Source organism: Echiichthys vipera (assembly GCF_963691815.1).
Source record: "Echiichthys vipera genome assembly, chromosome: 16".
Lineage (NCBI taxonomy): Eukaryota > Metazoa > Chordata > Actinopteri > Perciformes > Trachinidae > Echiichthys > Echiichthys vipera.
The window spans coordinates 13,336,511-13,349,395 of NC_139841.1; the positions used below are offsets into that span (position 1 = coordinate 13,336,511).

The 12,885-nt window shown below is 40.6% G+C and overlaps 1 protein-coding gene across 3 annotated transcripts in view; it reads right to left on the reverse strand.

The window, feature by feature from the left end:
• tnksa (tankyrase, TRF1-interacting ankyrin-related ADP-ribose polymerase a) overlaps positions 1-12,885 on the reverse strand; it is a 95,439-nt gene that overhangs the window by 4,567 nt on the left and 77,987 nt on the right. For all 3 annotated transcript variants that reach the window (XM_083929760.1, XM_083929759.1, XM_083929761.1), the window contains 11 exons: positions 11,105-11,214; positions 9,443-9,631; positions 8,304-8,384; positions 7,766-7,961; positions 7,603-7,682; positions 4,972-5,092; positions 4,156-4,253; positions 2,735-2,809; positions 2,436-2,541; positions 1,515-1,701; positions 745-901 (listed from right to left, as the gene is read on the reverse strand). In XM_083929760.1, coding sequence (XP_083785886.1) covers positions 745-901; positions 1,515-1,701; positions 2,436-2,541; positions 2,735-2,809; positions 4,156-4,253; positions 4,972-5,092; positions 7,603-7,682; positions 7,766-7,961; positions 8,304-8,384; positions 9,443-9,631; positions 11,105-11,214 — 1,400 coding nt within the window. The remainder of the gene's footprint in view (positions 1-744; positions 902-1,514; positions 1,702-2,435; positions 2,542-2,734; positions 2,810-4,155; positions 4,254-4,971; positions 5,093-7,602; positions 7,683-7,765; positions 7,962-8,303; positions 8,385-9,442; positions 9,632-11,104; positions 11,215-12,885) is intronic.

Consider the following 12,885-nt stretch of genomic DNA (forward strand, 5'->3'; position numbering starts at 1 on the left):
ATTTTTGCCATATCGTTCAGCCCTAATATTATCTCATCTCATTTTCAACCGCTTATTCAGGGTCGGGTCGCAGGGGCAGCAGCTCTAGCAGGGGACCCCAAACTTCCCTTTCCCGGGCCACATTAACCAGCTCTAACTGGGGGATCCTGAGGCGTTCCCAGGCCAGTGTGGAGATCTAATCTCTCCACCTAGTCCTGGGTCTTCCCCGCGGCCTCCTCCCAGCTGGACGTGCCTGGAACACCTCCCTAGGGAGGCGCCCAGGGGGCATCCTTACTAGATGCCCGAACCACCTCAACTGGCTCCTTTCAATGCAAAGCAGCAGCGGCTCTACTCCGAGTTCCTCACGGATGGCTGAACTTCTCACCCTATCTCTAAGGGAGACTCCAGCCACCCTCCTGGGAAAACCCATTTCGGCCGCCCTAATATTAATGGAACAGAAAATAAATGAATGATGATAGTTGCTTCATTCATTGTTTAACTTTTATTTTGAATGTGAGGATTTGCTGCTTTCCTGTTCTCCTTGGGAATTGAATATATTTAACTGTTGCTCAGTATTTGTAGATGTCACCTTGGACTCATATTTTGCACCTAGACTATTTGCTGTCCTATATTGTATTGTATTGTATTGACAAAATGGTAAACCAAAAGTATTATAAGCCACAGATGAATGGATAATGAAAAATGGCACAAGCACAACACTACTTATTTTATACAATTAGGAATCTAAAATGTGCGTGTACTGACCTGCTCCCCTCTGTAGATGACGTACTCTGCGTACGCCAGTCCGTTGACACTGGGTCGTCCTATAACAGAGTGATGTCCTGGGGGGGCGTGGGCCATTTTCATGGCGCTAAACTGAAGAAACGACTTACCCAGCGTCACTCTGCAGAACAGCATCTGCCTGAAATGCAAAGACACAAAATGATGCTGTGAATGATAAGGTCACATAAATATTTGTTTGATTTGTAATTTTTTACTCAGAGTAATAATGTTACAAAAAACTTTTAAATCAAGTAAGTTGAATTTTGCTCCTTGATTTTGCTTCCTGCAATAAAATGCAACAGTAATTCTACATAAAAGTGTATCCGGTATATATTCTAATGTTCATAATACACAAGAGATCGACCTGCTTTACTGTTTAGCATTAACAGGAAATGATACAAATGCAGATGTCTGTTGAAACTGCAGCTCTAGAATAGAGAGCAGAAACCTGCTGAAAGCAATAGGTTTGTGTATCTTTGTGGAATGCACCAGTCAAGAATGCACTTCTCGAAATCAAGTGGATTCAGTACACAGCAGCATCCTTGAGTAAACTGTTGTCCTCTTAGTGTGAACAAATGACATCATCAAAACCTGATTTGAATGAGCAAGTGTTGAATTGGGATCCAGGCACTGACTCATAGTTCTCTCCTTGCACACAGAAAGAAGCGAGTTGTTGGAAGAAACAGGAAAAGAAGAACATGGCACCAAGGTAAAAGAACATTTGTTTTTTCCAAACTAATAAGATGCCTCACCTGTGGCACACGTAGCAGGAGCGGTCTTTGTGGGTGGGACATCCTGTGCCTCCACCAATCCCATACACGTACTGGTTGCTTTTGGAGGAGTTCTCTGCAAAGTAGATCCCAGCGCCAAACATGCCGCCGATGTAGGCATGTCGCTCGTCAAAGCCCTTATGGATGATGGCATTGATGAAGGGAGAACCTGGCATGAGAAGGGACACATTCATAGCATGTGAGAGCATCACAACTGGCCCAAAACAAAGGAGTGTGGTCCAAGCAAGGGAGCCAGAAGTAGGCCCAACCACGTTAAGCTCCTAGCCCGATGAGCCTCCACCAGAAGAGGTCCCAATTAAAAGTATCTAACAATAATAATTTAAAGAGTTATCATAGAAACATACTGTCTGATGTTATGTCAACATTCAGCATCCGCTGCAATTTAGTATACCTCCCCTTTTATAAACGGCTCTCTACCCAAGACAGTGAATCCCATATGGTAAAGCAAAGATGTATAAAGAATGCAGACAAGGAAGAGAGATCCAGATACTGTTTGACAAAGTGATATCCTGGGAAATCCATGATCTAAGAGTCTATGAACACTGCATGATCGTTGGTGCCAGACAAACCATTCCAGTCATCACAGAAGCCAGACGACTTCCATGGATTTTCTGCTCTACAGTGTTTAAAGTTTTAAAGAAACAGAACTCTGCTGCAGTCCTCAGGGATGTGTCTTGACTGAGATTGTTTCGGCTCTATACTGGTTTGGATGTGTTGCCATATTATACATCACAGTAAACAGCAGTTCAACAGCTTAAGGAAATGAGATAAATCCAATCTACTGAGAAAGTGATGAAATATTATTTAAGAAGTGAAGCAACAAGCTGCTGAAATACTTATATGAGGAAATTCACCCTGCTGAGCTATGTTGTCTTTATTTACCGTGAAAGAGCATTCGCTCGTTGTGATGGTTGTGATTCTCGTCGGCTATTTCCTTTTGTCTGTGTGCGTATCTCTCCCGTAGCTTCTTATTCACCACCTTCTGAATCTGCAGGGGAAGGAGGAACAGAGGGAGGCATGAAGAGTGAATTAAGAATTAAATTGTATTTGCGAGAGTCAAACAAGACACCGGACTCAAAATTGACTAACTTTTTGGAAGTTAATTAAGTCAACTCCTCCTTTGTGAACATAAAAAAGAGAATACTGATCCGTGTGTATGTGTGTGTGTCGTGGGTACACACCTTGATGATGTTGTACCGGCTGAAGACTCCCCCTGCGTTTCCTCCGTCGCGGTGTTCTCTGATAGTGCTCTGTAGCTGCGGGGGAAAGAAACAGACAAAAGACTATCAAAATGACACACTGAGGAAAAGCTTTTAAAATGCAGACTGAGGGATAAAACATGCTAATGAAATGCCGTTTTCATATACCGTGAATACAATAAGGTGTGATTCACACTGCTCTCTGAACAGCATTAGGAGACCAAGTGATGAGTCTTTTTCCCCCCATATTAATTCAGATTAACAATCGCAACTTAGGTCACCTGTTGTATTCTCTTTTAACTATGGCATTTTTATTTCTATAATGATCGATATGTGGTGTTTCAGCCTGTACAAGTACACTCAATTCATCAGGTATATTTAGCTTGAACTAATGCAGACCTGTTCGGGTCTGTTGCCACTTTTTAGAGAGGTTGATCTGTATGGTCGTTTTGAAGCACCACAGATGTTTTTCTGTTATTCAGCCTACGCTCTGTTATATAAATGCGATGGACAAAAACTGAACATTAACCTTAATGAAAGTAGGATTTATTTGAGTGAATGTTTGATTAACTGCGTTAGTTTTATTAAAGTGAACCAAATAAACTGGCGACTGGGCGTGTAATACAGAAGCCATATAGTCAGCAAAGAAGTAGAGCAGCAACTCATTCAATCACAAAATAACGCCTGTGGGAAATTTAGTGCAGCTGCAAAAGTGTGGCATCAGCAGCGAAAAAGACAACCTTACTCACGAAAAGAATATTAAGACAAATAGAGCAGAAGCTGGACGTACAAACTGATGGAGCCGGTTGGAGAAAGAGTTTGTGTGTGTGTGAAGTGATTACCTCCTTTGACACGATACGTTTTTCATGCTAATCACTGAAATGATTGATAACTATAAAATATCTCTGTGAATAAGCAGAGGCACAGCAGTCCAGGGACCTCATGTCAGTCATTTTTCATGTCCTCAAGTAAAAATTACAGTTTAAATTACCTGTTAAATTTCTGTTAACACCTGACGTTCCTCATTAATTTTAAATCCATTCAGATGGATATCTGCTGTCTCTTTCAGTTACTGCTTTAATTTACAGGAGAAATCTAGTCAGCGGAGCAGTGGCACTGATATGGAGTCTCTTGTCAAGGATGTTACTGTGCTGTCCTTGAGGTCTTATAAGTTTACTTCATTTTATTTGGATATCGTATGTAACATTTACGCACAAGCACCAGATGCACTGTGTTTAGTGTTTGCATGATGATGGGCTAACGCATATTCAAAATTTAGAACCCACCGAAAGAAATTCATTAAATAGTTTGACCAAACTGCAATGGAGTCATGTAGGTAGTGAGGTACAAAAATAACCACTATGGGCGTCTTGATGTGTGGGTGTACAAGTGTGTTTGCATACTTCCTCCTCCACAGACTGGAACTCCTTGTCGTCCGGTGCCAGGTCGATCAGCACGGTGCCCTGGCTGGAGCAGTGGAAGGTCAGGTACGGGTTTCCACCTATAAACACACATTTTGAAAGTGAATCAGGACAGGATGACGATAAATAAATCAAACAAAGGATAGCTTATGACAAAAAACATAATACAGATCATAAATTACAAAAATGTATCTACGGTATATATAACCCAAGAGTTTGACGTATAGATGTAAAAGAAGCTGATCTGAAGCAGGTTTGCTAGTTAACACAACGTTATATTATGATGAGAACCTCATTTTGTGGAAAACAATACATCAAAACCATATGTTTTAACATTTCCAGTGTTTATCTTAAAGGTCCCATATTGTGAAAAGTGAAAAGTTATTCATGTCTTTTTGATTATAAAGTGGGTGAAGGTGCTAAATATTGTGAAAGTATCAAAACACACAATCCACAGAGAAATGCACACAGCCCATATTCAGAAACTGTGCTCTTAACAAGCCGTCAGGACTTCTATAGGGTTGTGATGTCACGGACTATATATACAGTATACAGTATATAGGAAGACAGTGCAGTTATTGAATGACAAATCAGAGAGGAGTGGGCTTTTTCGTCGGGGGGGGGGGGGGGGGGTTAAAGAGACAGGTGGTAAAACGGTTCAAGACAAAGGCTGAAAAGGAACTGTATATTCAGACAGTATGTGAAAAATAATGTTATTTGAACATTAAATCATGTAAACATGGTCTAGTAGAAGAATGTGCCTGAAAATGAGCTGTGTGTGTTTGTTTGTTTCCTGACCTTGCTGGCCTCCCAGCAGCCTCTCAATGCCCTTGATGAGTTTGTGTCTGTGACCGTAAGCGTTGATGCCGATCTCTTTCAGCTCCTCATGACCCATGTCTGCAAGCACATCCAGCGATATCTGCCCGACAACAACAAGTGAGTCATGTCAGTCTTGCTTACGGTTGTCTTCTGCCAAAAGAATGTAAGTTACAAGGAAAATAACATTTTACAATCATGAAGTCCAATAACTATTCTGAACATGCTTGTAGTTACACATCTCATCATCCGTCAACAAAATCAGATGATGTTCATCTGTATTATCAGAACTCTGCACAAACCCTAAACAAAGAAAACCCAAACATTACAGTTTAAACAAAACTGATCATCAACACTGCCAAAAATAAATACAAAAGTTCATTGACCTAAGACTGATTGCAGAGACAATTGGTCTGACAAATATTCATGAGAGAAAGACAGAAGCGCCATGAAGAAAAGATCAATGGATGAATGGCAGTAATCAGGCCACCGTTATGCAAATTGATGAGCAGAGAAGAGAGCAGAGAGGAGATTCATGCTGGAGGCAGAGATAGCTCAGCTTTTTTAAAAAAGCAACCTTCACCTACTTCCCTCTGTGTAGCTGTGATCACCGCAACAGGTGTAAATCATCATACACTAAACACTCTGCCGGGAGTCGACTGAGACAAGCGCCAGCAGAAATGAGTGAAACAGAAATTGGAAATTTCCCTGGCACCAAAACTGAATGCATGAACCCCAGTCGTTTTTCTGAAGTCACTTCTGCAGAAGCCTGTGTGATCGCTCTAACGGAGCAAAGCGCATTGTCACACCCAATTTGAAGTAATCACCTAAAACTGATGAAAGTGACACATAAGTCTGGTTCTAACAGCTGGCTGACACTTCAAGCTGCAATCTTTACAGTTTCATCACAGCGGTGAAAATGGCAGCATCTGAGCAATCTGCCACTTCAAACATGCAACTACATAACTTCTACTCTTTCCATCTTCCATCATCATATTTCTGCATGAAAGGGCAAAGACTAGACGGTTTTATCTCCATATTTTTTCACAAACTGGTCAATCAAACTATGTGACAAAGTTTTCCTACTAATCCTGTTCAACAACAGCATCAGCAGCAGCAGCAGGGTTTTAGAGAAGGAGCAGAAGGAGGATTCACACAGCAGAAAGCTGATGACTTGGCATTCATCATTATATACAACTAAAATAGGTTCTGCTCTTGGTATTTTGATTTCTACGTTATGAGTAACAAATATGGCTTTTATAATAAATCGACTGATGTGATGATGCAAAATCCGTTAAATATATGTATATCTCTTTATGACTGAGTCTTTGTTCGTGTTATTTTGAAATAGAAATGCACTTTCTCATTAACATCAAGCTGACTCTCACCTCCATCTCACTCTTCATCTAAATATCAATGACTTCTTGTTCCCTTATAGGGTGACGAAGTATAAACACACACAGACATATATCCTCCATATTGCTCCCACACGTCTTCAATGCTTAGCATTTTGCCGGCTGTCACCTTTCAATTTTACTTTCTATTTCTGTTGCCCCCTCTGTCTTTATTTTGTCCCCAGATCTCTCTTTTATTTTTCTGTCCTTGTTCTCTCACTCCGTCCATCTGTATCCCTCTTCTGTCTCTGTTGCTCAACCGACATCCCCACCTCTTTTGGTCAGGCTCATTCTTAATGTCTCTCTCCATCGTTCTTTCATTGGACATTCATGTTTACAAAAGAACAAGACTTACAGCCATGCTAGCGGCTCTGTGGGGCTGTACTTAGGCTGCGAGTTCTTTGAGCCTAATGCTAACGCTACCATCCTCACAACGACAACGCTAACATGCTGATGCTGAGCAGGAATGAAAGTTTCCATGATCACCATCTTAGTGTAGCGTCGTAGCTAACGCTTCTCAATTAGCACTAAACAGAAATGACAGTCGAGGCTGAAAGAAACTAGCTATAATAAGCTGTATGCCTCGATAAAAAGGATGATAGAAGTTATTACAGTACATCCTGGGGGGAGGCATAGATGACTGAACCAATTTTTATGGTAATCCATCTGTTGTTGATATAATTGAGTCTGGACCAAAGTGGTGGACCAACAGAGCGCCATTGCCACCCCTAGAGCCCAGTCGCTATAAACTGACATGAGGAATGTAGAATGGAATAACAAAGGTTCAATAAATTAGTTTAAACTCTGACTGAATTTGTATGGAAACTTGAAAGTAAGAAATGATGAGGGGTGAGAACCATAGTGGCATAAGTGACATTTCTTTTCTACTACCAAAAGGGTACAGTACATGTGAATTTTAAGTTATTAATCAAAAACCAAAAGACCTAACACTGAACACACTGAACTATTTGGGGCCAAAAGAACAAAAGTGCACAAATTTTCTTTTTTTAAATAAATGTCAAAATATTGTCTATAGAGTATATTGTCACCCACATATTTATAAAGTCGGAATATTAATAAGATTGATTTTAATAAACAAAGCCATTTTTTGTTGGCCAAATGTCACATACACCCCTTGTATATATGCACATCTAGTTCTTCACACCTTTTGCTGTTCCCTCTCACTTTTGTCTTCTCACATAACAAAATGTGTGTGTACCTGTTCTCGCTGGAAGATGTCTCGGAGGTGTTCCAGCCCTAGACTCTTCAAGAACTGGTTGATGGTCATGTCGAGCAGAGCTGCAGAGACAAAGTGAAAGGTGAACTTTGCAACTTTGATTTGGATTTAGGAACTCTGATTTTTGATTTAGGACACAACTTACTGAATGTGCTTTCTCCTTCCTTCCTGTCAGACCCAGACGCTCCATCTGCTGGCCCAGTGGCTCCGCCGACAGTGATGTCACTGAGGGGCGTGGTCAGGTTGTCTATGCTGCTGGCTGCGGACAGGCAGGACGGGGATGGAGAGGGAGAGATGACCACGCCTCCTACCGCACCTGTACTCACCACGTTTGCACTCACCTGAGGGTGGAAGGGAGAAGATTTGGTTGAAAGGGTCAATGAGTCACATGTTATTGCTTGAGTTTCTTTTTAAATTTTGCATGTAAGGAACTCAACTTACATTGAAATTAAAGACAGCTGTACATTCTCGCTACCAATTTACAAACATTTCAACTCTTTCAGTCAATGTGCTTCAGTTTATTATTATAAACACTAATTTAGCCTTTTACGTGTTTCCACAAATGTAAGCAGTTTCTTCTTACAGCAAACACATAATATAATAATATAATATGACCACCAAAGGATTATATTTTAGCTAAAAGCCCTCCGTTTATACTTGTATGTATGTGTGTGGGCACTCACCACAGTGGCCTGGGGTTTCAAACAGCTGGGCAGGGCATCTGGCGGCATGGCATCAATCAACAATGCTCTGATGTCATCAGCCTGCAACAAATAAAGAGACAGACGTGATGTAGACAGATAATGCACTCTATGTATGAATCTCAACCTAAAACAAACTATTTGCTTCTATTTTTAATATGTTTTTTCACATATAGAGTTGGGAGTTTATATGAGTATTTTTTGAATTCCTTCAGTGGATAATTGAACACCACCTGCTTGGAACTAATTGAAACACTCAACAACACTTGATTTAGCTAAAATGTGAAGCTATAGTGACAGTAGCACAAGTGGAGAGGAGTCATAAAGTCAGTGAACTGATAGAGTATGTGTGTCACAAAGTAAGATTTATCTCAAGTTTACTATCATTAGCAGAAAAACCTGTCATAAACAAAGGTTTTGTCAAAGTGTTCATTTGCAAGTGGAATAATTAGGTTTTTTTTCTTTCTCTATCTTTTTGTGTGCAATGTCTTGTAATAAAAGCCAAGAAGTACAACAACAAGTATCATCCACTTAAAGTCTAGTAAATTAATGGTGTGAAAACTGCAACTTTCAATTCACAATCAAATTATCTGTTGTCGGCTCTTTTGTTTTATGCACTTGCAGTTGCAGAAGCAGTTGGATTATCCAGGTTGCTCTTACAAGTGTCTGAACAGTGCCTAGCTGAGGCTCATTTTGGTGGTTTATGAATGGTCTGATGTATTCACTGCATCTACTATGTAAAAATAACATGGCTTATTCTTTAAGGACAAAACAACAAGCATATTTCTGTGTCCTCTGATCTGAAGCAGAATTGTGGGCTTATATAAGCAACTGTGGATGACGACTGTAGTGATGTGTTGTTCTCTAGGGTAAACTGTCAAACTATGGTACCTACAGGCACAAAAGGAACCCTATTAGGAGGCTTATAAGGGAGCCTCAAAGTCTGGATGCTACCTGTTACACCTTATTCATTTCCGCATCTCTGTCTGAATAGTTAACCATGACCAGTGAAACATTGGTTGAAGCTAGTGATATTGCCATGGACTGACTTACACCAGGTATCCTAATATGAACAAATGAGGACGAATACTGTAATACATTTCAAAGAAACTCTCTCCTACCGTTGCCAAGTCCAGCGGCGTCTGGCCCTCCTGGTTCTTCATGGTGGGATCGGCTCCATGGGCCAATAGCAGAGCGCAGAGCTGAGTCCGCCCCTTCTGAGCCGCCTCGTGGAGGGGAGTAAACGCCCACTTGTCTGTGGCGTTGACGCACGTGTTGTACTTGATCAGCAGGGCGGCTATGTCTACATGCTAGAGGGAGGAGAGGAGATAGAAGTGAATAAAAAAGGATGGAGGAGATGGTGATGGACACAAAGAAGAGAACAAGACAGAAGATGAAAGGAGGAGAGACGTAAAGGAAATGAGAAAAGAGATTAGAAAAATTAGAGCAGAAAGAAGAGGAGGGTGTGGGAGGAGGTAAAGAGACAACAGCCTTTCTCAAGAGCATTTAAAGAGAAAATGTGGGAAGCCTGATGAATGAGTGCTATAAAAAAATGTTATCAGAAAAAATGTAATACGTGGGATTCTTTAACTCCATCATGATTCTTGTTTTCCCGCAGGCCTTTTCTTTTCCTTCTCTTCCGCTTTTTTCCCTCGTCGTCTGTCTCCAGCTCTTGTCTTTGCACCAAACACAATGTAGCTTGTTTGGGTACCAGCGGGGGGTGATGAGTGTGTGTATGTGTGTCTGAATCTTCAAAACGCAGAGCTCATCAAGTTTTCATCCAAACATGTGTTTCCTGACTCTTTAAGTAGCAGAATGCAATGCAAGGACTCCAGATGAAGGAACATCTTAATTCATACTTGTCTTCAGTGTAATGAGGATAATAAGATTTTAAATGGGGAAACAGGGTGGGAAAAAGTCGGTTCTTAATGTCCCTCATAAACAGATTGCGGAATATCTGCAGGCTTTAACTGAGCGGTGAAAAGCAAGAAGATGCAGTTTTCATTCCCTGTGGGTACCAAGTAGACGTAAGCTCTAAGATTCAAAAAATGTTGTACTCATCCCACATGTGCTATGGATTTGAAGCCTCAAATAAGAATCATGAGAGCCTTAACAGAGACAAATTAACATTTAGTCAAAAAAAAAGAAGAGAAAAATTGCTATATTTAATAGTTCCCAGAGTTCAAGGTGATGTCAAATTGCTTGTTTTGTCAAACAGACAAAACTCGAAAGTATTCTTTTAGGATTTACAGAGAAAAGCACCTTATCAATTACAGACACTTGACCAAGTGAATGTTTGGTATGTTTGCTTTAGAAATTAATAGAATTGACTCAAAAGCTACTTGACAGTCAAAGCTGTTGATTTATTGTAATAGCTCAATCTTTTTCAGCCAAGGACCGCTTACAAGAATATACAGAGGACCCCCTCACGTATGTCCCTTGGAATAATTTGACATTTTTTACACTTCTATAGTCTATATGTGTCTATATGTGAAAAGAAACGACACAAGAGAAATGTGTGAGAAAGATATTAGATATTAAACATGTTTACAGATTCCAAGAATAAAAAAGTGTATATTATGATAATTGAAATGACTGAATTTGAAAACTTTCGAAGGAGCCCAATGGCAGAGTACAACGGACCACTGGGGGTCCGCGGGCCCTACTCACTGAATTGTCTGCAGTGTGACTGAACAATGTGTGTGTGTGTGTGTGTGTGTGTGTGTGTGTGTGTGTGTGTGTGTGTGTGTGTGTGTGTGTGTGTGTGTGTGTGTGTGTCTTACCCCGTATGAAGCAGCATTATGTAATGGTATCAGCCCTCCTTTATCCTGTGCATTTACATCGGCTCCATGTTCCAGCAGATACTCTGCTACCTCCAAGTTGTTATAGCCGGCTAGAGAGTGGCGCGGGTGGGGGTGAGAGGTGAGGGGGTTGGATTCAATGGAAAACACAGCAGGAAGACAGATGGTGGTTGAGCGACGGGAGCAGATACATTGAGAAAAGAAGGAGAAACAAAAATGAAGTCAAAGCAATGATAAAGCCGAGGAAAACAGAGAGACATGTCAGCCCACATCAGCTGTAGTGTGACAGCGTATAATCATCTTTTCCTTTTACAAGTCAGTCAGTACATCAAGGCAGAGGGTGCGTGGGTGTGTGTATGTGTGCGTGTCTAAGTGGTCAGATCTATGAGGGGAAAAAAATAAAAAATGGCAGACCTTCAAAGTGTTTCTCAGCAGTTTCTTAACTTTAAAAAGTGCCAGTCATGACGCAATACATTTTCTACTTAAGATATACTTTATCATTATACAAAAGCCAGGCTGGCCATGAAACTCTATAATTACAGAGTCTAAAAATGTACAAAAAAGACAAAGGCAAATTAGTTTCCCCACAAGAAGAGGATTATATGGAGAAACACTGCAGGAGTTTAAGTGACAGGCAGAGGCATCTACCTACAACAATGTTGAAGTCATTGTTGTCCTATGTGTGTTTATGCAGTGCTGCGTCTCTCGTTATCTCTGTAGCTGATGTTATCATGATCACAGATTGTGAATAAATGCATGGGTACGTGCGTGAGTGTCTTTGAAGACCTACAGTATCTCTGCTATCAGGATTTTAAAACTTCATCAAGTTGGTGTGAGATCCAAGGACGTTATAGTACTCTACTAGTATTATGTTGCCATAAATGATTTGCCCTTCTCCAGCTTATACAAAGCACCGCTGCCCAGCTCTTAACAATTCCTAATAAAAGATAACACATGGCCCTCACCGGGCCTCCCCTCGGCTTTTTAGAGCTCATTTTAAGATCCTGCTGATAACTTTGAAGGGAATGCAGGCTCTGGTCAGGCTCCCAGTTATATTTTAGACAAGTTGATCCCCTTTGAGACGCAACACGGCCTGAGATGCTGAGGCAGGGGTCTCTTATCTGTTCACAGTGCTCACTACGTTAGCAGGGGCCTTTCATTTCGAGCCACTCAAATATGCAGTACTTATTTTACCAGCCTCATTTCTTTACTACGGTACATCTACTTTTAATCAATTCTCTCTTTTTATTTGACTGTTCTTCTACCTGCTATTTTGAAATGTAGGAAATCGAACTGTATCTCAATTATTTTAGTTTTAACTGTAAAACACTGAAAAGTTTTATATAAATCTATAACTATAATTTAACAAACTGTATTGGAAAATACTAAATACTGAATACTCCAGAAGGAGTGGTTTTGATTTCTTCTGTTACGCCACTATATCTTTACATAGAAAACATTTGTTTGCTGCTATATTAATGTTCTGAATGTGGAGTACAGCCCCCCTTTACTATCTTAATTTAAAACTGTGACAAATCTCTTTTTTTCATATATGTCATACCAGCCATCTGAGTGAAAAAGGGATCTGTATGCTAAATCTAATGCTCACAAAGGATGTTATGAAAAAGTCATTAATAAGTTGCTAAGTTGTCCCAGCCGCCTGTCTGTAAACAAGGGGTTTTTGCACTCAATCTGTCTGGATGTGTTTATTTCCTTGTTCTTGGCACTGCACTGAGACAAAATCCCAGGAGATTCTGAGAAGC